Source organism: Mauremys mutica, chromosome 7 (genome assembly GCF_020497125.1).
Source record: "Mauremys mutica isolate MM-2020 ecotype Southern chromosome 7, ASM2049712v1, whole genome shotgun sequence".
Classification (NCBI taxonomy): Eukaryota; Metazoa; Chordata; order Testudines; family Geoemydidae; genus Mauremys; species Mauremys mutica.
This window is the reverse complement of record NC_059078.1, coordinates 30,107,604-30,134,533: the sequence shown is the minus strand read 5'-3', so window position 1 is coordinate 30,134,533 and position 26,930 is coordinate 30,107,604. Positions and strand designations below refer to the sequence as shown.

Sequence of the window (26,930 nt, the reverse complement as noted above, 5' to 3'; positions counted from 1 at the left end):
CATAGTAGGGGGGGAAGCTAGGGAGTGACCCAGACCCCAGTTCTATCCTGCTCAGCCCTCCTCCCACTGAGTGCTGGCCTGCCCATGCCTCCTGCATCCCCCCCTCCAAACCCCCCCTCCCCCCCGCAAAAAAAAATCCCTCATAATCCTCTCTTGAGGCCTTGGGGGAAGAATAAACAGCCTGATGGGGCAGGAACCACACAAGCAGAGGGAGATTGCTGGTGTTGTGGGGGGAGGTTGTCTGTGCACTAGAGATAGGGGGATCTCTGGGAGCATTGTTGAATCAAGGGGTGAGGTTTCCTGCTGCCCTGATTTCCCTGCCATGGGTGAGTAGTCATACTACAGCCCCCTCCCCAGGGTTTCTGATTTGCTGAGCTGGGGCTGGCACGGGGTCCCTCTGGTGTCATGCCTAGCCCTGGGTCAAAGGGTCACAAGATCTAGGCTAGGCCCCCTGGACTTGAGGGGGGACTGGGACTCAGTGCCTCCCCTGCCCACCTCAAAGCAGGACCCCACTGACCACTCCCAAGCAGGATCTTTGGTGTGGGCCCCATCATGGCCACAAGGGGGTGCTTGTGCTCCACCAAACCCCAGGCTGGTCCCATGTTTGGTGTGAGGGGGAAGGGATGGGGGTCTTGGAAACTGCCCCTCCCTGTGCTAGAATTCTCCCCCTGCAATGCCCTGGCTCCACTCCCCTCCAGCTGCCCAGGCCAGGAGCCCTGACTACTCCCAGTTAGAGTGACCAGATGTCCCGATTTTTGGGTCTTTTTCTTATATAAGCTCCTGTTACCTCCCCCCTCCCCGTCCCGATTTTTCACACTTGCCGTGTGGTCACCCTACTCTCAGCTCCCTACCTCCCCCAGAGTGAGAACATGGGCCTCCTTCCCCCTCAGACCAGGAACCCCAACTCCCCCCACCCCTCTAGTCCATGAGACCCAGCCCCCTACTTTTCCCAGAGTGGGAGGCCTGAGATTCCCACCCCTGCCCCATGTTCAGGCCTCCCACCCCCAAGGCCAGGAGCCCTGGCTCCTTCCCTCAGCCATTGGCTGCGCAGGGGGTCCTGGCTCCTTCCCAGCACTGAAATCTGAGCCAGGACAATGCACGGTGCTGGGAGGCTGATTTCCTGCCGCTCAGAGCAGCAGGGGGTGCAGGATGTTCCCCTGCGGCTGTGCTGCCGCCAGGGTGGGGAGATGATTTGCCTCTGGCCTAAAATGATTTCCGAGGTGTATTATGGGTCTGAGTTCAGAGCCCTTTTCAGGCCGGGTGCTACACAGACTCCTGCCCCCCAACCAAGAGTGGGCCCACATCCATTGGGCTAGCCACTGCAGACCTATAAGGAGCAGGATGTGAATCAATTGGAGACCCAGCTCGTTGGACTGGGGGTTCAGAGCAGGCCCCCCAACCTAGCAGCATTGGGGGTACTGGGAAATAGAGCAGAGACACTCTTGGGGGGCTAAGTGGGGTTTGGGAGAAAGGGGCTCAGTGGTGGGAGCTGAGAGCCATGTCCCAGGGGGGCTGCTGTGTTGCTCCCCACCATCACAAGGATGTGGGGGTATTGAAAGGCAGTACAGCTGTCACCTATGGGGCACAGTGGGTCTCCCCACTGCCGGATGATGGCAAGATCTGACTAGGAATGATGCCTACAGGTTTATGCTGGGGAGAGGTCGTGGTGATGGAGAGGGGGTCCACTGCACCCCCCCCCGATTAAGGGAAGGAGCCAGTCCAGCCCTGACGTGGTCGGGAGAGGGGTCCCCGTCACCTCCTCTCCAGGTTTGCTCCATGGCTGTTGATTGCTGGGGCCCTTCCTCCAGGGCTGGCCGCAGCTGGAAGCAGGATGCCGGGCTAGATGGGCCCAAGGGGCTGATCCATGGCAGGGGGGCCCAAAGGTCTGATCTGGAGGGAATGGAGCAGGATACTGATCTAGATGGGTCTGATCTCAGGCAGGAGGCAGACAAGATACTGTCCAGATGGGCCTATGGCTCTGATCTAGAGCAGGGGAAAGGTGGGATACTGGGGTAGATGGGTTGATTAGGAGAGGTCCCCAATTCCCCCCAAGCTGGGGGTGGGGAGAGACCTACCGGCAGCTTTCAGGGGTCTGGTAGGCGCCATTGGGAGTTTCCGTCCTCCCACCCACAGCAGGTCTGCTGTGGGTGCTGGTTTCCTGGTGTCCCCGCAGGCCCCCCCCCCACCCCAGCCGCTCCCGACCCTGTGATTGCGGAAGTTCCTCTTTGCGCAGCGCAGAACGCCAAAGTGGGGGGAGCCTGGCTGGGGCGGGGGGAGCGGACGCACCTGGGTGCCGGGTCCCCCTTTGTGGGATCCGCACCAACCACAGAGACCCAAACAGAGGATGGACAGGGACGGGCGGGTCTTGGAGAGCCTGGGGGATTTCGTCTCGGGTCCCCTTGTCACATGGGTGAGTGTGGTTGGGAGAGGGGAACTGTGCCTCTCTGGGGAAGGATGAGAGCCGTGCCCTGGGCAGAGCTGTGCCCCGTGGGGGGTGGGAGTCGTGCCCTTGTGGGGAGCTGTGGCCCTCGGGGGGGGAGGGGGGCGGAGATAGAACTGTGCAGAATCCTGCCCTCCCACGCCCTGCTGAGCCACCCGCAATCGGGACACTGTACCTACCCCTCTAGCAACGGGGTGGAGAGGGGGCTGGGGTGAGGAGGGAGGGGATTGGGGTTGGGGGTTAAATGAGGTGAGGTGGGGGTGGCTGCAAAAGTTGGAGTGAATGGGAGCTTGGGTTGAGCTGGGGTTAGAAGTGAGTTGGGGGGTTGGGCTGAGGTGGGGGTGCTCTGGGGCGTGTGGGGGAGTGATCTGTTGGGAGAGGGAGGAAGGACCCATCCCCAGGCCTGGTGTGGGGGAGGCATGAGCCCCAGAAGGGACCCCCGGGGCTGGGGCCCTCCCTGACACCATGGCCCCGACACCCTGGGCTGGGCCCAGACTCCCACAGACAGCTTGGAAATGGGCATGGGGGAGGGAAGCACATCCTGTGTGCACTGCGAGGGGCAGGGCAGGAGCCTCCATGGGACCCCTGGTTCCTAGGGGTGGAGACCTTAGGCCCGGGAAGAGGGTGAGCAAGGACCCCCTGGACTGGGATTGGGGGCGCTGGCGTCAGGCCCTGCCAGGCCCAGGTCAGGGAGGGGCAATAACAGCGCTGCCTGTCTCTGCTCCCCAGGTGCGGACGCTGGAGAATCTGGTGCCCCTGGGGTGGGTGCAGGACGAGCCTCAAAGTCCCAGTGCCCCAGACAGACAGACGAGGGCCCGGGAGTATTTCCTGCACCTGGCAGATGGAGCCTTCCTCACCCAAGTCATGGGGCTGATGTGAGTGACGGGCAGTGAGGAAGGGGGAACAGAGGTGGGGAACCAGCTGTGCAGGCAGTGGGGGATCTGGGCTGTGTTGGGGAGCCCAGCTGGGAGGCAGTGGGGGCTTGGGGCTGTATTTGGGGGCTCAGCTGGGGGGCCATGAGGAGGGGCTGTGTTGGTGGGACCAGCTGGGCAGGCAGTTGGTGGCCCAGGCTGTGATGGGAGGACCAGCTGGGGGGCTTCTGGGCCGTGTTGGGGGCCCCAGCAGGGGAGCAGTGGAGGGACGACACTCAACTGTGCTTGAGAGGCCCAGGCTGTGTTGTGGGGCCCAATTGGTGGGCAGTGGGGGATGTCTCACCCATTCCTTTTATTCCCCCCCTCGGCAGAGACCCAACCCCCTGGCGTGCCCGGCCACCCCAGAGCCAGCAGGGCGACGAGAGGCTGCGACTCCAGACCCTGCACACCCTGCTGCAGCAGCTTCGCACTTTCTACCAGGTGGGGGTGCTGGGATGAGGGGGCAGCACGCCCAGGGAGTGAACCTCTGTCCCCCGGGGTGTGGAGTGGCTAGGGGCCTGAGGAGCATGCTTGGGTCTGCCTCGCCCCCTCCTGCCTGTGTACACTTGTGCTCTCATATGTGCACACTTTTGTCTCTGCCGGCAGTGCACTCTCATGTGCTTGCATTTGCACACTTGCGTCTGTGTACACTCATGCTCTCGTGTTTGCGGGCCCACTGCTCGGCTAAGTGCACAGGGAGCCGTTCCTCTCTCACCTCTGTGATGTGCAATCCACAGGGGCGGGCAGGCAGGAAGGGGAAGTGGTCAGCATCTGTGCAGCTCCTGACGCACAGCTAGGCGAGTCACTCACTCCACAGTGACACCCAGGGAGCTCCTCCAGGGGTTATGGGGCAGACGCAGGGGGAACCCCTCCCAGTAGTCAAAGGTTCTTGACATCCAACCTTTGACCTTTGCAGGATGATCTGCAGCAGCTGATTCTAATGACTCCCCCTAATGTGCAGCTTCTCGCCAGAGACCCCCTGACAGGTAACTGTTTGGGGGGGCAGTACTGGGCTTGATGGGTCCATAGATCTGGTTCTGTCTGAGAAGCTGGAGAGGTGGGATACTGGGCTGGATGGGCTCAGGGGTCTGATCACCTGGAGGGGTGAAAGGGGTCTGTCTCTGGCTGTATTCACCCTTCCCTCCCACTATCTTAGAGCAGGGCATCGAGGAGATGCGGAAGCTGCTGCTGCTGCTGCTGGGGGCTGCTGTGCAGGTACGTGGGGGGTCTAGGGGATGAGGGAGTGCACCCCACCAGGGAGGAGGGTCTGTGCAGCCAGCACTACCAGGTGTCTCCCTATGCCCACCAGTAGCGCCCCTGGCTGGCTGGGACGTGGAGCAGCCTTCAGTGGGGACTATGGGTTAATGCAAATTTCCTCCCAGGGTTAGGGGTATCATGGATTTCAAGGCCAGAAGATCCCACTGTGATCATTCAGTCTGGCCTCCTGTCTAGCACAGGCCAGAGGCCAGCCCTGAAACAATTCCTGGTTGAACTTACTGAGCAGATCTTACAGAACAACATTCAGCTGTGGTCAGGGCCGACCCTTGACCAAATTGTGCCCCAGGCGCGGAGCAACTTCGCTCTCCATTTGTTAAACTTTTGAATACCTTATTTTTTATTGCATTTGTAGCTCATTTAATGACTTTGATGCATGATTTGCATGCATGATTTATCCCTGTCATATAAGACGATCAGTTTGCATACTAGGATCTGTAAAGATGTATTTATTCATGCCAGATACAAGCAAATAAAAAAAATTAATTTCCTCTAAGTTTACAGTAACTTTTTAATTTTAAGAATTACTGAAATGTACTAACATCAAGAAATTGAACTTTGCCCCAACATTGGGTGGACCAGTATTAAATAGTGTTATAGTAGGTGACAGCCTTAGAATGTTAACACGCATCCTTTAGTTCAAAAGGTCACTTTTCTTGCCTTCATTTGTTGAAACCTTTCTTCGATGGACACTCAAGCAGTGTCAATGAGTGAGCAAAAGAACTCCCTCTTGAATTTTCTTCCGAGCTTCCCATCACCTCATCTCTGTCCTCATAACCAAACTGTTGCTTCTTTCGATGAACACGAATTTCCTTGAAGACATGCTCAACTCCTAAGTTTTCCACCATTTCTTTGGCAGCAGTGATGTCATCTTCAAATCTGTTCTCTCTGTTGGCCATGATGAAATAAAGGCAGATTCTTGTCAAAGCAGTAGCGATAGCAATGTCCATCGACTGAGTTTGCAATGCCTGACTCACAACGTTTGCTTGGAACAGGATATCATGCCAAACTACAGTTGAGACCAGCAACTGGAAGTCAGTGAGCTGGTTTGCCAGGATTTGCTCCTCGTGTCAGATTCCAGCCTTGGTTTTATTCGAACTGCACCAGTTCCATCAGGGTGTTGTAAACCTGTCACTTGGTACCTCACTTGCCTTACGCTGTCAATGCGGCTCTCTCAGAGAATATCATGTAGCAGCTTTACGGTCAGATTTGTAACATTGTCCCTGAGGATCTTCCACCTGATAGTTGGTGCTGAAAAGAGGATATATATCCTTTGCAGTACTCCAAAGAGAGATACCGAATCTAAAGAAGATGACACTGCATCTGACACAACCAGGTTGAGCCACAAGGCACGACGAAAGCTCTGGGATTCAGCACAAGGATCCTTGCCTGGACACCACTTCATGTTCATGCCGTTGTCACAATATCACAGCTGGGCTCTCACTTCACTTCAGTCCTTCTTATATCTCAGACTGACTGACTGGCAATGCCCCGCCCCTTACATGCCCGCTAGGGCATGGCTGACAACATTTTAGGAGGTTCGAGGACAATGAATCCGCAGACGGAACACCTGAAACATTTTACTTCAAACATTCTATTTTCCCTGTTGTCGCTAATAACAAAAACAGCCCCCAAGCCCAGTGCCCTGCAAGCTCGGCACCCTAGGCAGTCGCCTGCCCCTAAACCAGCCCCTAGTTGTGATTTAAACATTGCCAGTGATGGAGAATCCACCATAGCCCTTGGCAAGTTGTCCCCGTAGTTAATTCCCCTCATTGGTACAAATTTACGCCTTATTTCCAGTCTGAATTTGTCCAGCTTAAATTTCCGGCCTCTGGACCATGTTAGACCTTTGGCTGCTAGATTGAAGAGCCCTTTATTAAACGTGTTTCCCATGTAAGTACCTCTAGACGGGGATCAAGTCACCTGTCAACCTTCTCTTTGTTAAGCTGAATAGATTGAGCTCCTTGGGTCTCTCACTATGGCACGTTTTCTAGTCCCTTCGTCGTTCTCATAGCTCTTCTCTGAGCCTTCTCCAGTTTCTTAACATCCTTCTGGAATTGTTGGCACCCGATCTGGAGGCAGGAGTCCAGTAGTGGTCACACCAGGGGATCCCGGGGTGAGGGGGAAACGTGGGGCCTCAGGGCCATAGCAACCCTCAGAGGCACCCTGAGAAAGAGAGAGAGACTGACAGACGCTGACAGCTGTTTCTTTGTGACCCCACATCCCTCCACTCTCTGTGCCTCCTCCCCCTCCTCAAACCCCTCCCACTCTCCTTCCCACACACCCCTGCCTCTACACATGCCCATCGGTGCTGTCTCTCCTCTCCTCCCCCGCACCTCCTCCCTCCCCCTGCACCTCATCCTCTGCACCCTGTCCTCACCCCCTGTGCTGCCCCATACCCCCTCCCTCCACAGTGTGAGCGGAAGGCAGAGGTCATTGAACGGATCCAGGGACTGGACATCGAGACCCAGACTGCGCTGGCTGGTGCCATCCAGGAGGTAAGAACACCTGCCATTGGCACGGCCTTTCCTTCTGCTCCTTGTGGCTGGGTCCCCCCAGATGAGCCCCCAAGGGACAGTCACCAGGTGGCACCCCATCGGGCAGCACCAGGCTGCACTTGCCCAGACGCAGGGGCTTGAGGGATTATGGGGGAGCTGTAGGCAGGGAGGCTGTAGCACTTGTGCAAGAGGCTGGCATGGACGAGACTGCTGTGCGAGGGCTGTGAGGTGTGGGCCTGTGAGAGCCGTGGGAAGGGGAGGCCGTGTGAGGAGCTGGCATGTGAGGGGAGGCCATGAGGCATGTGCCGGGACAGACATGTGATGCCGAGGAACTGGCATGTGATGGGAGCTATGTGAGGAGTTGACATGAGAGGGGAAGCCATGTGAGGAGTTGGTTTGCAAGGGGAGGCCATGAGGCATATGCCGGGGTGGACATGTGAGGGGAGATCTGCGAGGGGAGGCTGGAGGAGCTGACGTGTGAGGGGAGGCCGTGTGAGGAGCTGACATGTGAGGGGAGGCCATGATGTATGTGCTGAGGCAGACATGTGAGGGAGGCCATGTGAGGAGCTGGTATGCAAGGGAAGGCCGTGAGGCATGTGCCGGGGCAGGCGTGCAGGGCTTGTGACGTGTTGCTCTTGTGTTCCAGGTGACACAGGACCCAGGGGTGGTGCTGAGCCTGCAGTGGGGGGGACTGGCTGAGCTGCACCCCCTGGAGCTGACACGGGTCCTGCAGGAGCTGTCGTCCCGGCTGCGGGGCCTGGTGCAGGAGCGGGATGCGAGTGCCGAGGTGAGGGGGGCCCTCAGGCACATTCCTGCCAATCCCAGCCCTCCCTGTGCTCCTCCCCCCTCCACAGCCCCCCCACCTCTCTGGGGGTTTTCCTATCCACTGCCCCCTGGGTTCCCCTGACCCCCCAAGGCTCTGATACCTCTTCCCCCTCATGCAGTCTCCTTGAGCTCTCCCCATCCCTCTGCCCCCCCTCAGATCCTTCTTGTGCTGCCCCCCACTCTCCCCTCCCCCTTCCACTATTCCCTGGACATTTCCTACCCCCGTGCCCACCTGTTCTTCCCACCCCGTCTAACCCAGCTGTCTTGCAGAGGCTGTGGGAGCTGCAGCAGGAGCGGGAGGTGTCATCCCCCCATGGCCCACTGTCCCCCGAGGGGCCCTGGGACAATCGCCAGCACCTCGGGGTGCAACTGGCTGATGCCCGGGGCCAGGCCCGGCGCCTGCGCCAGGAACTGTGAGTGTGGGGGGCACTGATGGGAATGGGGTGGTTCTGGGATGGGGGGCAGTTAGGATGGGGTGGGGGGTAGGTCCTAGGGGTGTTAGGGGGCACAGAGGACAAGAGGGGGATCCTGAGATGGGGGGGGGGGTTTCTAGTGAGGAGGGGCCCTCAAGGGAATTGGGAATGGGTGTGAGGGAGGTACCTGGGGATCCCAGTGTGTGTGTGGGGGGAGGCCTGACGTGCCCTCCTGGGGGCTCTAACCCCCCTCACCCCCACCCAGGGAGGAGAAATCTGAGGAACTGCTGGATCAGCGCCAGGAGCTGCAGGAGCTGGAGGCCGAGTTGAGGAGGCTGCGACAAGAGGTACCAACCCCACTGCACAATGCCCTGGGCCCTGACCCTGTTCCCCCCCCACATGCCCTGTTCCCCCCGCCCCAGTGCCCTGGGCCCTGACCCTGTTCCCCTCTCCTCAGTGCCCTGATCCTGTTCCCCCCCATGCTCTGTTCCCCCCCATACCCTGTTCCCCCTGCCCCTGTGCCCTGGGCCCTGATCCTGTTCCCCCTGCCCCTGCCCCTGGGCCCTGACTCGGTTCCCTCTGCCCATGTGCCCTGTGCCCTACCCCTGTTCTTCCCCCCCCCCCCAATGCCCCAGGCTCTAACCTAGTGTCTCTTCCCCCCAGCACCGGGCAGTGGCGGGTGAGGCGCGCCTGGCGGGGCTGTACCGGGATGAGCTGGATGCCATGCGGGAGAAGGCGGCCCGGGCTGAGCGCCTGCAGGGGGAGCTCTCAGCCCTGAGGGAGCGACTGCCCGCGCTGGAGCGGTGCCGGGGCAGGCTGGAGGTGAGGGGCGTGGGGTGGAGGAGGCACAGGGGATATGTCACGCATCCACAGGATTGGAGCTATGCCCCCAGCTTTGGAACAGTGTCTTGGAGGAACCCCACCCCACTCTTCCTTCAGGGCAGGCTGCCGGCTGAGACTGACCCTCTGGGGCACCAGCCCCTCTGCCCCATGCTGTGAAGAGTCCAGCCGAGACAGGCTCCTGGTGGAGACTTGCCCACTGTGGAGGGGTTAATGCAGTGACACCAAACCGCACAGAGAAAGGAAAGTAACGCCTAGTTCCACGTGGTCGGCCCAGAGCCCAGCCAGGCTGAAGCGATGCTCTCTGACTTCCTCCTTAGTTAGTCCCCAGGGGAGAGTGAGTGCCCAGGCCCCTTCCAGCAGCCAGCCCATCTCCCCCACCCCCAGTCCTCTGCGCACCAGCTGGGGTCTCTGGAAATCCAGAGTCACTGGATTGTCTTGTCTCTCGGCCCCTCTGTTGATTGGGTGAGTTTCAACCAGTTCTTTAACAGCTCTTCACGGGGAGGTGAGACACGCCCCCCCCCATCACTATGTCTCTAGTCTACCCTGAGAGCAAACTTAATCCCTCTCCCATCAACCCTGCAACAAAGAGGGGAAATTAAGGCACACACAGGATTCATAAAATATACCACAAAATTCCTAGTTTGTCACAAGGCAGTGGGGGGACTCTGGGCTAGTGAGGGTGATAGTGAGGGGTGAGAGGCCAGTGGGGACCAGTAGGGAGGGGGATAGGGCAGTACTTCTTGTCAGGAGGAGTGGAGGGCTGTGGGCTGTAAGGGGCTTGAGGGGCCAGTGGGGGTTTCTCAGCAGGAGGAGTGAGACAGAGTGGGTCTGTGTGACGGTTCTCGGAGGTCACCTTGTTACCCCCTGCCTCTAGCGAGAGGGAGTCTTGCCCCTGGTTGGGTGACAGCTCCCTACCCCCACCAGCCTGTCAGCCCCCACACATTCTCCTCTGTGCTGTGCCTGTCTTTGCCTTGCACCCCAGTCCAGAGCCCCTTTGAAGCCTTCTTCTGTGATACCCCTTCCGATGCGGGCTGCTCACAGAAATCCCAGCTCCTCTGCCCCCAAAGGAGCCGTGCGCCCCAGCTGACTAGTTTTATCTTAAATCACTGCTTCTGTAAACCTCACACTTATAATAAAACCCAGGTAGGTTTTGTTAAGCAAGAGCAGAGATTCCACCAGGAATGAGAGGGAAGGAAACATATAGTTACAATACAAAACAAAATCATAAAATGCTCATGAACCCTCTCCTAGCTAATGAAGTAGGTTCCCCCCCCCCCCCCCCAAAAAAAAAAGTTCAGTCTGTTGCAGAGCTGGCTGACTTCATGGGAACCAGGATCCAAACTTTCATGAGAATCACCCCAGTCCATAAGATTTTTCCTCAGTGAATGGTTCCAGGGCACCTCTCCCCGTTCCACGTGATACTGAAACAGCCTCTTATCTCTATTCCTAGATAGGGCCAGCCCCTGTCTGTTGTAATGGCCTCCAAGTGATTTCTGTTGTTTGCAGTTGGCTCCGATGGTTTTCTATTGCTAGACTTGGAGGAGCTGAGGGACGGAGGGGCACTGTGTGGCGGTCAATGGGTCTCGGGGGACTCTGACCGGGCTCTCTCCCTGACAGGAGGAGCGGGCCTTCTCCCAGGCCCTGCTGGACAGCAAGGCCCAGCTGGAGGGGCAGCTGGAATCCGCCCGCGCCCGAGCCCAGCACCTGCCCCAGCTCGAGAAGGAGAATCTGCTGCTGCGGAGCCAGTTAGAGCAAGTTGAAGAGGTGAGAACCCCCAACCCCAAAAGGTCCCCTGCCCCCTCTCCATGGTGCCCCCTACAGGCGCCTGTGCACACAGCCTGTCCTGTTACCAGGCTAAATGCTCACTGCCCCTTGCTGGGCTTTCCCCAAGTGACCCCTGTGACGGGTTAGATCGCAGAACCCCCCTTGGGAGCTGCCACCCTATGTGCCCAGACTACTTTTACCCCTGCCTTCCCTGCCAGTTCGGGGTCCCAGCACCCTGTCTTGCTGAGCCAGACGCTCCCGTCTGCTCCAACAAAGACCTAGGGTCTGAATTACTTGCCCAAAGCTGCAGGTTTACCTGAAAGAAGCTAACAGAAGTGTTCCCGTCTTTAACACTCAGATGCCCAACTCCCAGTGGGGTCTAAACCCAAATAAATCCATTTTACCCTGTATAAAGCTTATGCAGGGTAAACTCAACTCATAAATTGTTCGCCCTCTATAACACTAATAGAGAGTTATGCACGGCTGTTTGCTCCCCCAGGTATTAATACATACTTGGAGTTAATTAATAAGTAAAAAGTGATTTTATTAAATACAGAAAGTAGGATTTAAGTGGTTCCAAGTAGTAACAGACAGAACAAAGTAAGTCACCAAGCAAAATAAAATAAAACGTGCAAATCTATGTCTAATCAAACTGAATACAGATAATCTCACCCTCAGAGATGCTTCAGTAAGTTTTTTCCTCAGACTGGACACCCTCCAGGTCTGGGCACAATTCTTTCCCCTGGAACAGCTCTTGTTCCAGCTCAGGTGGTAGCTAGGAGATTCTTCATGATGGCTCCTCCTGCTTTGTTCTGTTCCACCCCTTTATATATCTTTTGCATAAGGCGGGAATCCTTTGTCCCTCTCCGGATTCCCACCTCCTCCTTCTCAATGGAAAGACACCAGGTTAAAGATGGATTCCAGTTCAGGTGACATGGTCACATGTCACTGCAAGACTTCATTGCCCACTTGTCAGTACACACGTATACAGGAAGACTTACAGGTAAAACACAGCCATCTGCAGACAATTGTCCTGGTTAATGGGAGACATCAAAATTCCAAACCACCATTAATGGCCTACACTTTGCATAAACTACAATAGGCTCTCAGAGTTATATTTCATATTTCTAGTTTCAGATACAAGAGTGGTACGTTTATACAAATAGGATGATCACACTCAGTAGAGTATGAGCTTTGTAATGATACCCTTACAAGAGACCTTTTGCCTGAAGCATATTCCAGTTACATTATATTCACTCATTAGCATATTTTTATAAAACCATATAGACTGCAATGTCACAATCCCACAGGTGCCAGCTGGGATCCCATGATTCACCCCTCTCAGAGCAGTCCCTGGGGACAGCCAGCGGTCTCTGTGTCTCAGTCAAGCTGTCAGCCTCTCCCAGCCCACCCAAACCTCTCCCTGTTCTACAGATATGTGTGGGGGGAGGTCAGGGCTCCAGTTTGACCCCAGGCTTAGCCTTGGGAAGAGAAACACCCCCTGGGCCGGCTGGAGCCAGCCGGGGGAACTGCTCCCCATTGCCATTGTTCCCATCACTCCTTTGAAGCTGGTACCTGAGAGGGTCTTCTCTGCATCTGTTTTCCCTGCCCTGCTCTGTTCTAGCTCTGTGCACTCGGCAGGCAGCAAGGCACAAGGGAAACCCAGTCACACAGTGCCCTCAGAATAAATGCTACAGACCTTTTCCCCAGTCTGTCACACACCTCACAGTGCCTCCTGCTGGGAGAGGCCAGGCTGGAGTAGCAGGGACCTCCCCGCACAGGCAGTGCTCCTGCCCTGTTCCTTACAGCGCCCCCTGCTGGGAAAGGCCAAGGCTGGAGTAGCTCTCCCCTCAGCTAGTGCTCCTGACTCTCCCTATGGTGCCCTTTGTAGGAACCTCTCAGAAGTGTAGGGAACCCCCTATGCTAACAGTCTCTGTGTCATGGATTCACAGGGTCTGGTCTATGTCCCAGTCTTTAACCTGTTTCCTGGGGGTACCCCTCTATTGTGCTGGGGCCCAGGGATCTGTACTGTTCTGCAGGGGCAGGCCTGTGGCGTCCATGACTCCGAAACTGGACCTTGACCAGCTACCCCTGTGTCCCTCCGTGGCTCCCTGCAGCGAGTCCAGCTGAGACTTTTCCCCCATCAGGGCACAATGCTCCTTAGGCTTGGTCGCCACTGAAAAGCTAACTCGACCCAGTGGCGTGGCTCATGGCACCCGCCAAAGCAACGCAGTGAAGCTGAGCTAACCCCCAGCGTAGACAGCGCTAGGTCGCTGGGAGAATTCTTTTGCTGACCTAGCTGCCACCTCTCGGGGAGGTGAATTAACTACGGGGATGGGAGCGTCCCTCCTCTTGCTTGGCAGTGTCCGCTCTGAAGCACTGCAGCTGTGCCACTGAAACGAGTCAAGTGTATACAAGGCTTCAGTCAGCAACGGCAGCAACACCAGGCGACTGGTTCAAAACAAGGGCACCTTCGTTCATCACCTGGTCAGAAGTCTTGGGGTTAGCGTGAGAGAGGCCGGCTCCGGACAGAGTTCCTGCTTTGCCGTGCCCCGGCCCCTGCTTCCCCTGAGCTCCTCTCCCTGTCCCCTTTGCCAGTGCCAGGGGCGCCGCCATGTGGCTGTGAACCCCGCTCTTCCTCCCCCTGCTTCCCGACACCTCTCATCTTTGCTCTCTGACACAGCCCTGCCACGCTCCCTCAGCTGCCTCTGCAGCCTGGAGTTTGCTGTCTCGGGGGGGTCTGCTGATGCAGCCCAGCCTGGACCCAGATCCTTGTGCCTCCTGCATCATGCCAGGAGAAGCATTGTAGCCCCTCTGCAACCAATGGGCAACTGTACCAAAGCCGAGGGGGAGATGCACACTGTTCATAAGGCTATTACAGAAAACTCTGCCCCCAGGAGCGGGAGCGGGAGCGTCAGCGGCTGGAGGAGCTGCAGCAGGAGAAGGTGTTGCTGGAGGGGGAGCTGAGGCAGAATCTGGGGGAGTCCCAGCACCTGTCCTGGGAAGAGGAGCAGGAGCCCAATGAGGCTCCCAATGGTGAGTGCCTCCTCCTCCCCTTTCCCCCAGGGCCCCCAGCTCCCCGCCCCAGCTCATTGATGTGACACTGTCTTCACCCAGACCCTGCTGAGACTCCCAAGTCCCTGAGCTATGAGGTGACTGAGGTGACATCCAGCCGCCTGCTAGCACTGGAGCGGGAGAACCAGGAGCTGCGCCGGAGGCTGCAGGAGGCACTCGAGGCCCCGGGAGAACCCAGGAGTCCGGGCCTTGAGCAGAAGAATAAGGCCCTCAGCAAAGAGGTGAGGGAGATGAGGTTCCTAGAAGAAAATTCAAGGCGCTGTGTGCCCCACCCCTCAGCCAGCCAGTCCCCCGGCCTGGCCCTGGGGCTGGACTGGAGCTGGCAGCCCCCAGACGGGAAAGGCCCTGTGTCCCATTCCTTAACCAGGGGGTATCTGGGGAGGAGTTGAGCATGTGTCAGGGGAGTGTCTCCATACTGTTTTTTGGGGATAGGAGGGGTTGGGGGGGGAAGGCTGTATGTGAGGGTTTGAAGGGTGGGATCTCTCTTGGGGAAGCCTTGGGGGGAGTCTGTGTGTTGGGGAAGGATAGAGAGGGGGAGTCTGCCAGGTTTTAGTGGAAGGGGGGGTCTCTGGGGGCTGTGTGTTGGAGAGGGTGGGGGCAGGGGGATCTGTGGAGGAGGCTGTGTTGGGGGGACAGGGATAGGTTGTTTCTGTGAGGGAGTGATGGGAGATGAGGTGTCTCTGTGGAGGGTCAGTGGAAGGGGGGAGGGGTGCCTTCGGGGGCTCTGTGTGTTGGGGTACTGGGGAGAGGGTGTCTCCATGGGAGGTGTCTGTGGGGTGGGGGGAGGGCAGTCTCCACGCCGGCCCAGTCCCCCCTCAACCTCCAGTTGCCTGGCACAGGTGCAGCGGCTGGGGGCAGAGCTGGAAGCCCAGCGGGCCCGGAGCTCCCAGGAACGGGAGGAGCTGAGCGCCGCCCTCCTGGGGGAGAAAGAACAGCTGGAGCGGGAGCTGCGCAGCTTGCAGGAGCAGCGGCACTGCGAGGTGGGGCATGGTGCCCGGGGGAGAGGGCAGGGCAAGGTGTGCAAGGGGTTGTCATTTGGGGCAGTAGGGGGCGCTGCAGGGGGAAGGCAGCAGGCCCAGGAGTGCCCCTAGCATGGTGCCCCCACATGGCTCAGGCAGCATGAAGGGGTCAGTCCCATTGCCTGGAGCCCTGAGTGGCTGGAGGAGTGGGTGAGCAGGGTGGGAATCCCATCACCCTACCCTCCCTGCTGCCAGCCTGTCTCCCATTGGAGGAGACCGATGCCATGGCAGAGCATGGGGACAGGGGATTGGCTGCAGGTTGTCACAGATTGACAGGGGTGTTACACCCCAGCCTTCACACAGTCTCCCAGCAGTGCCAGTGACCCCTTTAGTGCACCATGCACCAGGGCAGCCATGCGGCCGCAGCAACTCCAGGTTTGGACCTTCGGGTGCCAGCCCCCCTGCTCTCCCCACGAGTTCCCCCCGCCAGTGCAGCTGCGACCAGACTGCCATGGAGACTCTCCCTTCTCCGGGAGCGACGCGCCCAGGGAGGATCTGCGGCGAGGCCGGGCAGCCTGGCCAGGCCGAGGGAGCATTGATTAGTCACCTGGGATCCAGCATCGCAGGGTCCTCAGGCCAGCCTGGGAGCCCAGGCTTCCGCCAGAGCCCGTGTTGGTGGGAGCCAGGACCCCAACATGTCCTGCTGTCCTGAGACCGAGCTTTGCTCTCTGCCCCTTCAGGGAACGGCTACGCTGCAGTAATGGGGTGTGATTGCCGCTCGTGCAGACATAGTGGAGCTAGCTCCAGTCTAGCTGGCTTGGCCCCCAGAGCAGCGAAGCTGCAGCAGCATGGGCTAGCGCCCGAGTAATGACCAGGGTGGCAGGCAGGTGTGGGCAGTTGTCTGGTCTGGAAGCAGAGGGCACCAGCCATGCCTCATTCCCCTCAGGAATAGCAACACCAAGCCTGTGGGCACAGAGGCCTGCACAGGGATCATAACCCTATTATCAAAACTGCCCTTCTTTGGGTGGGGCTGGGGGAGGCTCATGTGGCTTAGGCCAGGAGGACACATGGGTAGGCAGGAATGGCAATGGGAGCAGGAGGCTCACAGGCAGCCTGGACCCCTGGGGATCAGCCTGGGGCAGGGCCCTCCTCTGAGTTCCCACCACAAGGGGCAGGAGGCGCCCTGGGCTGGTGGGGGCAATAGAGGGCATCCCTCAGTACATCCAGTTACTATGCTCTTGCTGGGGGCGGGCTAGGGCACAGGGCAGCATGTGGGGCAGTGAATCCCCATAGGCCTGCTGAATTGTCCCTGGTACCAATGCCAAGTGTGTCTCTGTCCAGATCAGAGTCAATGCTGCGTCATATCTGGGGGCAGCATGTATGTCGGGGGTTGATTCCTGCCTTCCTAGGCACTGGCCAAAGGGACCCAAGTGGGGCTCAGCCAGGTGGCTACAGATTTGGGAATCCAGGGTGCCCCTGCCATGCCAGCGAGTCCCTAACCAGCTCTGTTCCCCTTCCCCCAAGCAGGAGTCTCTGCAGAGGCCGGGGGACCCAGGCGCCTGGGCCCAGGAGCAGCAGGAGGCACTGGCAGAGAGTGGGCGCCGGCTATGCCAGGTGGAGGAGCGGGCGTCCAGCCTGCAGGAGGCATTGCGCCGGCTGGAGGCCACTCACGCCAAGGCCCTGGAGGGGCTGACGGCCTCCCAGGAGGCCCGGGGGCGCCTGGAGCAGGAACTGCTGAGACTGCGGCAGGAGCTGGAGCAGCAGCGCCTGGAGGCCCTGCTGCTGGGGCAGCTGGAGGCCGAGGTCCAGGCGCTGGAGAAGGAGCGAGAGGCACTGCAGGCAGAGTTGAGTCAAGCCGAGCGGGAGCTGGCGGAGGCCCGGGGCAGTCTGGAGGCAGAGCGGCAGCGGGCCGGGCGCCAGGCTGAACAGGCGCGGGAGGCTGCGGAGGAGTTACGGGCGTCCGAGCGTGAGCTGGGCACCCTGCAGCGCGGGCTGGAGCAACACAAGGCGGCCCTGACCCAGCTGGAGGGCGAGCGAGGGGCGCTGGAGGCGGTGCTGAGCCAGGCTGAGAGAGAGCGCCGGGCGCTGGACAAGGAGACCCGGCGTCTGCGGGCCCAGACCCAGGCCCAAGAGGAAGCACTGGCAGAACAGGGCCGCCGGGCCGCCCAGCTGGAGGCCCAGAGCCGGCTGCAGGCGCTGGAGTTGGGCGGGCTGAGAGAGACAGCGCAGCGGCTGCGGGAGCTGGAGCAGGAGAGCAAGGGGCTGCGGGAGCAGCTGGCAGCTGAGCGCAAGGCCTCAGCCGCTCTGCGGGAGGTAATGGGGGCACCAGGGGCAGGGAGCGCCAGGGTTGTAAGGAGCTGGAGTGGGGTGGGGGGAAGCTCCTGGCTACTCCAGTCTGGACTCACACAGCAGGGGGCACTGTGGGGAGCAGGGTGGGAATGCAGATGGGGTGGGGAAGTTCCCAGCTACTCCACCCCGGCCTCTCCCAGCAGGGGGCACTGTGGGGAGCACCTTGCAGGTGACAGTGGGGGACAGAGAATGGCAATGGGAGTCCCCCCCAGTGGTCAGGGTCCTGGTTGGGGTAGTGGAGGCAGGAAGAGGGGCCCTGGGTCCTCTCATCAGTGCTTAGAGTCCTGCTTGTTCCTGCAGGAGCTGCTGAGCGAGAAGGTGAAGGGACAGGAGCGGGAGGCTGACCTGGTGCGACTGCGGGAGCAGCTGGAGCGGCGGGAGGAGGAGCAGCGCCTCCTGGAGGAGCAGCAGGGCACCCAGCAGAGGTAGGCATCTGCAGGAGGCCATACCCACACTTGGGGTATACTGGGGGGGGTGCAGGGATCTTGGGGGGATGGAGAGGAGAGGGGGAATAGGTGTCTTGGGGGATAGACTGGTGGAGTTTGGGGGACAAGGATCTGGGCGGCTGGGGAGCTGTATAGGGAGCAGAGGATCTGGACAGGAGGGTCTGGTGGAAGGGATCTTGAGGAAGGGTGTCTGGTCATGGGATTTGGGGGCCAGGGATCACAGGGAGGGGCAGCTGGTCGTGGGAGAGGCTGGGGGGCAGGGACCTCGGGGAGGGGTGGCTGGTCGCGGGGGAGGCTGGGGGGCAGGGATCTCGGAGAGGAGCGGTTGATCGCAGGAGAGGCTGGGGGGCAGGGATCTCGGAGAGGAGTGGCTGGTTGTAGGAAAGGCTGGGGGGCAGGGATCTCAGGGAGGGGCTAGGGCAGTTTCCAGGGGCTCCTGGATGTAACATGCCCCCCTCTCGCCCTAGCCAATACCAAAGCCTGGAACAGCGGCTGGAGTCGTCCTTTAGAGAGATGCTGGTTCTGAAGGAGGAGAAGATTGGCGCCCTCCACAGCCGGGTGGAGGAACTGCTCCTCCTCAATCAGCACCTGGGGAAAGAGCTGCGCCAGGTGAGACACCACCCCCAGCGCCCTCTGCTGGGAGAGGCCGGGGTTGCAGTAGTAGTGGGCTCCCATCTGCTCACTTTCACCCCCTCCCTTGTTCTCTATGTCCAGGTGAAGAGCAGCACTGGGGCCCCTCTACCCGAAGCGCCAGGGGCCATGGAGCAGGGCCAGGGGAACCCCGAGCCGGTGCTGGGGCTTCGGGCTGAGCCAGAGAGCGACACCCTGAGCAAGCATCTCATCGAGGTGGAGCGCAGTGTAAGTCCAGGATGTGGGGTGTATTGGGGGGGGGCTTTCCTTTGGGGTGGGGCAGGATGGGGGCTGGAATCTGGTGCCCTCTGGGGGCTGGGTTCCCCCTGCCCTTGGGGTTAGGCAGGGAGGGGGGCTGTGATGGGAGGCCCCTCAGGGAGTCTGGGGCAGGTGTGGGGAATGGAGGGAAGGGACTGTGTCCCGCAGTGGACTCTGTGGGGTTAGGGATTCCCATCCCCTCCTCTCAGCAGGGGCAGGGATTGTGGGGCTGGAGGCCCCTCGGGGGAGCTGGGGACCCCCCCATCACTTGCTGATGCTCCCCCCACAGAACGCGGCACTGCTGGCAGAGAAAGAGGCTCTGATGGGACGGCTGGGGCAGCTGGAGTCGCAGCTGGGCGCCCTGCAGGGGGAGCTGCTGAGCCTGCAGGGTCAGAGCGGAGGCCTGCGGGAGGAGAGTGGGCGATTGCAGGCCCAGTGTGGGGCCCTCCAGGTGAGACAGCCCGTTTGAACCTCCCAACCCCCCGTTGTCCCCATTTGGGAGACCAGGCCTCCTTTGATTCCTGGCCAGTTTGTCCCCGTTTGTTCTTGTGCCAACGTTCTCTGTTAGCTTCAGTAGCTCTTCTCCCTGCCTGGGGCTAAACCCCCTGGTGTATTTATAGAGAGCAACCAGATCCCCTCTCAGCCTTCACCTGGCCAGGCTAAACAGGCCCAGCTCGCTCAGTCTGCTCTTATAAGATCGGTTCTCCTCTCCCCTGATCAGCCTGGGAGCCCTTCTCTGCACTGGGCTGGTTTGGATCCCTTGTTCCTGAACTGCACCCAGTGTTCCCACTGAGCTCTTCCCAGTGCCTCGGCCAGGGTCATTAATGCTTCCCTATTGCCACTGGAAATCCCTCGCCGGATCCAGCCTAGGATCACATTGGCCCTTTTTGTGGCCACCTCACAAAGGTGGCTCATGGCATCCTGGAATCAACCCAAAGCCTGGGATTCTCTTGCCCTCTGTTGCTTTCAGGAGATGAGCCCCATGGCTAGAGGAAATATTAGCCCCTAGTGGCATGACCTTGCACTTTACACAATTTCATCCCAGGTCTATCACTGCGGCCCCCAAGATTTATCCAGTTCTTTCTGTGTGATAGTCCGCTCCCAACTCTGTGTCCTCAGCACACTTCGTTCACACCCTCCTTTTGGGCGAAAGTCATTAATTAAAATATTAAATGGGATCAGGCCCAAGATTGATCCTTGATCCCCTGGCAACTTCCCTCCAGTCTAGAGCTCAGCCTTCTGCACAGGCCATCACCTTCTCTCCTTTAGCTGGGTGACCCTGGGAGACACCAGCCCTCTGAATTCCCCTGCCCCACTCCCCTTACCCCCAGATCCAGTGCAGGACCCTCCAGGTGAGATACTAACCCCCCAAACGCCACTGCCCCACAAGCAGGCCCAGTGTGGAGCCCCCAGGTCAGACAGTGTGTCCCCTGGATGCCCCTTGCTCCCCCAAACCCTCCTGCCCCAACCCCAGGTCCAGTGCGGGACCCTCCAGGTGAGACATTGACTCCCACTCCCCTGTGGTTCTTGCATGATTTCCCTTGTCCATCCCCCACCCCATGTCTCTCATTGCCCCCTCCCCTGGCAGGTGGAGCAGGCGGCGTTGCTGTCCCAGAAGGCAGCACTGGAGGCCCGGGCGTCGGAGCTGCGGGAGCGACTGGCAGGGCTGGAGGCTGAGGTACGGGTGGCCCGGCAGGAGCGGGACGAGTGGCGCGGGCGCCACGAAGGGCTGGTGCGCAACCATGACAAGCTGGCACTGCTGCACGAGCGCCAGGGCGCTGAGCTGGAGGGGCTGCTGGGCAAGCAGGCCGGCCTCAAGGGGGCACTGCGGGCACTGGAGCAAGAACACCGAACCCTTCAGGACAGGTAACTGGAGGGGGCTGGGGGCACCAGGCCAATGAACCCCCCAGAGCAGGGTTTGGGGGCACGTGGCTGTGACAGGCCAGATAACCCCAGGGGCAAGGGGAGCTGCAAGGCCAGGAAAGCCTGGGAAGGAGCGGCTGAGAGGGCACAAGGGGGCAGCAGGCCAGTGAACCCTATGGGAGGTGTCTCGGCTCTCCGGGGGTCTGGTCCCCCAGCCTATCTAGAGTCCCTCTGGGAGGAGCTCTGTTATGTGCCAGATCCTGGGCTTAGCATTTCACCAGGCCGAGTCCACAGCTCTATATGCCCAGGGCTGGGGCTCCCGGCTCCAGCACCTCTGTGGCTCTCCAGCCAGTGCCACTGAGTTCAGAGGAGCTTTACCCTGCCAGGGAACCAGGCACTCGGGGGGAGTAGGGGGGAATCTGCAGCGACCCAGCTCAGCCTGTTCCAAGCAAGCGGGGGTTTATTAATCCCCTGGAATCCAGCATTACAGAGCCCCTGGTAGGATGGGGAAGCCAAGCTTAACCCAGAGAGCCTGGGAACAGCCTGGCCTGGCCCTCACCTCTCAGCATGGGGAAGAAGCCCAGGATTGCTCGGGCAGATTAGCTGCTGAGAAGTACTGGTGACTGCACTGATCGCAGATCTCAGCCACTGGATGTGAATTACATAACTGTCAGGGGAGCTCAGCACGGGTCCCTCCTAATGCCAAAGGGGCTGGGAACCCACCCAGGAGTTTTGGACTCAGGGCTGCTCTACACTTAAAAATTAGATCGACCTAACTACTAGGAAAACGTCAGATGGGGAGGGGGCACAGGTTGCTGCAGGGTGTCATGGGGGGCATTCTGTGGGGGTAAGCGAATGTGGGGCGCAGCAGGGCAGGTGTCTGTGGAGGGGACACCGGGCAGGTCTGCAAGGCAGGTAACCATGGGGGAGGAGCAGGGGTCAGTGGGGCAACCTCCTGTGGATCCTGTGGGGGGGTCTCACCCCTTTCTCTCCCCCTCCAGGCACAGCCATCTGGTGGCACAGCAGGCTGGGCTGGAGCAGCGAGAGGCAGCCCTGCGGGGGGAACGGGAGCGGCTGGAGGGGGCTGAGCGGGAACACCGGCAGCTGGGGGATAAGCACGCCCGGCTACAGGACGAGCATGCACGGTAACTGGGAGGGACTCATAGACTTTAAGGTCAGAAGGGACCATTATAATCATCTAGTCTGACCTCCTGCACAATGCAGACCACAGAATCTCACCCACCCACTCCTGTAATAAACCCCTAACCTATGTTTGAGCTATTGAAGTCCTCAAATCGTGGTTTAAAGACCTCAAGGTGCAGAGAATCCTCCAGCAAGTGACCCATGCCCCACGCTGCAGAGGAAGGCGAAAAACCTCCAGGGCCTCTGCCAATCTGCCCTGGAGGAAAATTCCTTCCCGACCCCAAATATGGCGATCAGTTAAACCCTGAGCATGTGGGCAAGACTCACCAGCCAGCACCCAGGAAAGAATTCTCTGTAGTAACTCAGATCCCACCCTGTGTAACATCCCCGGGATATGGGAGGAAGGGGGGCCTGCAGGTTAGGGCAGGTGGTGAGATGGGATGGGGGAGGGGTCCCTAGCACATGGGGGCAGTGGGAGGGACTGAGATGTGGGAGTAGTGGGAGGGACTGGGATGTGGGGGTAGTGGAAGGTCTGTAGGTTGTGGGAGATGGGAGTTATGGGGGCCAGCATCAGGGTCAGTGTGTGGGCTTCCCCTCGGAGTCCCCCATTGACCCCCTCGCCCCGCACAGGGTGCAGGCGGCGCTGGCTGCGGCCGAGCGTGCGCAGGAGGAGCAGCAAGGGGAGCTGCGGGGCCTACGGGGCCGGCTGACGGGGCTGCAGCTGGAGCAGGCGCGGCTGGAGGCTGAGGGCACCGCCCTGCGGGAGCAGAACCACCAGCTGGAGGTGGCGCTGGGCCGGATTGGAGACCAGTGTGAGGTGCGCAACCCCTGGTACCCCCTAGTCCCACCCCAGCCTGAGCCCCCCCACTGTGTGTCCCCCCAGAGACCAGAGCGAGGTGTGCAACCCCTAGCCCTTCCTGCAGTACCCCTGCCCCCCAGCCTGAACCCCCCATGGCATCCTTACTGGGGAGCAGAGCGAGGTGTGGTACCCCCCCAGCCTGAACCCCCCCGATGGCATCCTTACTGGGGAGCAGAGCAAGGTACGCAACCCACTACCCCCAATTCCACCTCTGGTACCCCCCAGCCCCATTCCCCCAGCCTGAACCCCCCATTGTATCCTACCCAGAGACCAGTGCAAGATGTGCAACCCCTGACCTCCCCCAATCCTGCCCCCCAGTCTGACCCCACGCAGAACACACACAGTGCCCGATACCTTTCTCTTCCCAGGCCAGCTCTCCCCCACTGCGCCCTCCATTGGAGACCCATGCAGGTCCCCGATACCTTCAGACCCCCACTCCAGTAGCCACCTGCCACAGATCCACAGCTCCAGTGCTCTGGAGCAGTCTCTGGGAGGACCCCTTCACTGTGTCAGCCCCCAAGGGTCACACTCTCCCTAGCGCAGGCCTCTTGGCTTCACCACCCCCTGGGGCTGAACCTCAGAGCCTTCAGCACCCCTGGGTCACGCCGCGAGCTCCCCTCAGTGAGTCCACCTCAACTGGACACCTGAGGGAGATTGACACACCCAAAGGGAGCAGCACCCCCCCCCCGATTTCCTTAACCTGGAGTGACTCAGCCAGCGCCGTCACAGCAGGAGGGTTTATTAGATGTCTGGAACAAAGCCTAGAAAGTCCTTCGTTAACACAGAGAAGGGAAAGTTACAGCAAAGTCCTTTTGGGTCTGTGCAGAGCCCCCTGGCCCCCCTCTTTAGTCCCAGTCACCCACACTTAACAACCCCACCTGGCCCCTCCTGTCCTTTGTCCTAGTTCCTGGCAACCACTGTCACCTGGCCCTCCTCCTTAGCCCATTGTCCTCCAGCTGGTCACACCTGGCTGACTCCCTAAGGAGGGGGGCCATCCGTGGTCATTAGTTGCCCGGTGCCAAATGTCCGGGCAATTGGACTGGCCTTTGTCTTCTGGGACTCTCCATGGGCATTGGGCCCAGACCCCAGGCATCAGAGACGCCTGTATCTCTGGGTCTCTGCAAGGGGTAAACCATCTTTTCCTTCTACCTAGTTAACCAGGCACCACATAGGGGAAACTGAGGCATGCCCACTATTCATCCAGTTCGCACTCCGTCACACCACCCACAGCCCAGCTCCCCCTGTCCCAAGCAAACAATGGGAGCTGGTCCTCCCCTCTGAACTCCCTGATCAGAGAGTGCTCTCCCCATTCTGCACCTCCAGCCCCCCTCCCTCTGTGAGGGGGAGCCCAGAGGGGCATGGCCTGTCCTATCAATAGCTCCGCTGCCTCCCAGCTCCTGGCCCAGCTGAAGGGAAACCAGGAGGAGGAGAATCGACACCTGCTGCAGGAGATCCAGAAACTGAGCCAGGAGAACCGCAGCCTGCTGGAGCGCAGCATGGAGAGCCGGGAGCAGTACCACTCGGAGCAGCGCCAGCACCTGTGAGTGCCCCCCTGAGTGCCTCCCTCGGGCCAATGGGGGAGGTGCGCAGGGAGGGGGCAGATTGGTGAGGCTGGCTGGGGGGTGTCGGGGGTGTGGGGCAGGCTGGCTGGGGACTATAGCGGGCAGGGAGCTCACCCCCAGATTCAGACGCTGCCCTGTGCTCACCCCCCAGGGATAAGCTGAACGAGCTGCGCCGGGAGAAACAAAAGCTGGTGGAGAAGATAATGGACCAGTACCGGGTGCTGGAGCCAGCGCTGCCTAAGAGCAAGTGAGTGTGCCCCCACCCCCGGGCCAGCCCCAGCCACTGCCATGGACTTCCACACCTGCCCTCTCTGCCACCCTGGGCCCCCCATCCTCTGAAACAGACTGAGCCACCAACCCTCCAAAGCTGGCCCGAGCCGGGCACCCTCCCCTTTTTCCTCAAACTAGGGATACACCCCCCCAGAGCCTAGGACCCCCAGGGCCAGCCTGAGCCAGGGACCCTCCCTGACAGTTGACCTGAGTGTCTCTGCATGGGTCAGTGTTGGGGGGGTGGAATCTCCCAGGATGCGTGGTGGGGCTGGTCTGGGCCCCCCAGCTCCTGCCAGGAAGCGGGTGACCCTCCCTCTCCCTCCACCCCGCAGGAAGAGCAGCAACTGGATTGCGGACAAGATGAAGAAGCTGATGAAGCCGCGGCGTGAGCCCTCCCGGGAACAGCAGCGCCCCCTGGCGGAGGGGGCCAATAGCATTGAGAACCTGCCGGGACTTGGGCAGGATGGGCGCGCACCTGATGGGGGTGAGTCCGGGACCCTCCACCTTGTGGAATGTGGGGAGGAGAGATCAGGACAGGGGATGGGACCCAGGCATCCTGGACAGCCCCACAGTGCTCACAGCCCCCAGGGGGACTGGGGTAGGGGATGGAACCCAGGCATCCGGGATGGCAGTGCAAGGCACTCCCACGCAGGACGCACCATCCCCTGCCCCACTAACCCCTGCTTCGCCCACAGACTCCAGCGCCCCTGCCTCGCCTGTGCCCCTGCGCAAGGCCACCAGCGTGCTGAGCCTGCCCGACGCCCAGCGGGTGCACCTACGGCTAAACCGACGCAAGCTGAGCTCCCGCGTCCTGGTCAGCGAGTCCTTCGGGCCTGGGGATGCCACCCCGCGGCAGCGCTTCCGCCAGCGCCAGCGCCCCCTTGCCTTCCTGGGGGGCTCCCGCGAGGAGGCCGCTGCCCCCTGGGAGGCCCAGGAGGGGCAGAGACTCCCCAGTGCTGGCAGCGAGGAGAGAGGTGAGGTGTCAGGGACTGGGGAGGTGACATCCCTGGATGGGGGGGATATAGAGAGAGATTGTGGGGGCAGGGGCTGGGGGAGCTTTACTCCAGATATCGGGTGTTGTCCCTAAGTTATGGGGGCATCCCCCCAGATGGGGGGGGGGACTGGGGGGGCATCATCTTTGGATAAGAGGGGACATTGGGGGTGTCACCCCTAGATGGGGGGCCAGAGAGAGAGATTTTCCCCCAACAACCAGAAGAGATGGGGGGGGGGTCAGGGAGAGGATCCACTATGGAGTGGGGCTGGTTCCAGTTGGAGTATGGCAGGGGATCCAAAGAGCTGAGATCGACTGGGGGCTTGGGGCGGGTGTAACTGGGGATCCTGTCTCCGCCCAGGGCTACTGCAAGAGAAGGAGAAGGCACCGCTCACGCCCCAGCTCAGTCAGTGAGCCCAGCTCAGCCCCACCCAGATGGCAGCGACGCAGGGAACTGAACCAGGAAGGGGTCCTGCTACAGTCCCAGCTCCCAGGATCCTCCAGCCACATGCCAGGGGCATAGAGAATTGGCTCTGCTCCCCCACCCCCATCTCAGCTCCTGATCCCTCCCACCCCCCGGGACTCCTGCCCTGACACTGGGGCGGGGCTCAGGATTTGTATTGTATTTCTATAATTTATTAGAAATAAAATGTATTATTTATCATCCCCTCTGCTGCTGTCATTCCACACCGCCTCATATCGTGCCTGCTCCCACCCCTTCACTCGCCCCATCCCCCCTCCATTTCCTCCCCTTGCCCCTCTCCCGTTCTCCCACTCCCCTGCTCCCCCTCCAGGCACCGTTGGGAAGGAAGGGGGTTTCCTCCCAGCCCCCCTTCCCCCCATCACTCTTGCATCATCAGTTCCTTCCGCTCTCATGGTTACACCACTTTCACAACCACAATCCAGGAGCCCTTTCTGCCCCCTTCAGCTCTGCACCACCTCCCCACTGCATCCTCCCACCTCCCCACTGCATCCTCCCACCTCCCCACTGTATCCCTCACTCTGCACCACCTCCCACTGCACCCCCTGCTCTCTACAATGTCCCTACTGTATCCTCCCACCTCCTGCTGTGCACCACCTCCCCACTGCACCCCTTGCTCTGCACAACCTCCCCACTGCATCCCCCGCTCTGCACCAACTCCCTACTGCATCCTCCCACCTCCCCACTGCACCCCCCACTCTGCATCCCCCACTCTGCGCTACTTCCCATTCCTCCCCACTACATCCCCCTGCCAGCTCTGCACCTCCTGTTCATGCCTAACATGCCCCAAGCTGGGTCCTGCTGCAAGAAAGCTCCCACTGCCTGCCTGGGCACTAGGGCCTCCCCCACTTCCCCACTGCATCCTCCCACCTCATTGCACCCCCTGCTCTGCACTACCTCCTCACTGCACCCCCTGCTCTGCACTACCTCCTCACTGCACCCCCCTGCTCTGCACCACCTCCCAACTGCACCCCCTGCTCTGCTCTACCTCCCCCTCCTCCCCACCAGCTCTGTACCCCCTGATCTGCACCACCTCCCCACTGCACCCCCGCTCTGCACCACCTTCCCCACCTCC

At 60.2% G+C, this 26,930-nt stretch overlaps 1 protein-coding gene across 4 annotated transcripts; it reads left to right on the top strand.

The window, feature by feature from the left end:
* The first annotated feature begins 82 nt into the window (after positions 1 to 82).
* On the top strand, positions 83 to 25,981 carry CCDC88B (coiled-coil domain containing 88B). Of its 4 annotated transcripts, none has more exons than XM_045022738.1 (27): positions 83 to 1,767; positions 3,170 to 3,315; positions 3,684 to 3,792; positions 4,268 to 4,337; positions 4,508 to 4,566; positions 7,041 to 7,124; positions 7,771 to 7,911; positions 8,220 to 8,362; positions 8,628 to 8,709; positions 9,026 to 9,184; positions 10,823 to 10,969; positions 13,867 to 14,005; positions 14,087 to 14,265; positions 14,884 to 15,024; positions 16,528 to 17,316; positions 17,653 to 17,777; positions 18,266 to 18,407; positions 18,513 to 18,656; positions 18,976 to 19,137; positions 20,275 to 20,552; positions 21,551 to 21,694; positions 22,323 to 22,509; positions 23,946 to 24,091; positions 24,265 to 24,360; positions 24,716 to 24,867; positions 25,079 to 25,357; positions 25,736 to 25,981. In XM_045022738.1, the coding sequence occupies exons 1-27, from the start codon at positions 1,648 to 1,650 to the stop codon at positions 25,786 to 25,788; spliced, it is 4,416 nt and encodes a 1,471-aa protein (XP_044878673.1). In that variant the 5' UTR covers positions 83 to 1,647; the 3' UTR covers positions 25,789 to 25,981. The 4 variants fall into 4 exon arrangements, with proteins under 4 accessions (XP_044878673.1, XP_044878674.1, XP_044878671.1 ...); XM_045022739.1 differs by lacking the exon at positions 83 to 1,767 and adding an exon at positions 1,839 to 2,410; XM_045022736.1 differs by lacking the exon at positions 83 to 1,767 and having other exon boundaries at positions 2,782 to 3,315.
* Positions 25,982 to 26,930: the final 949 nt, after the last annotated feature.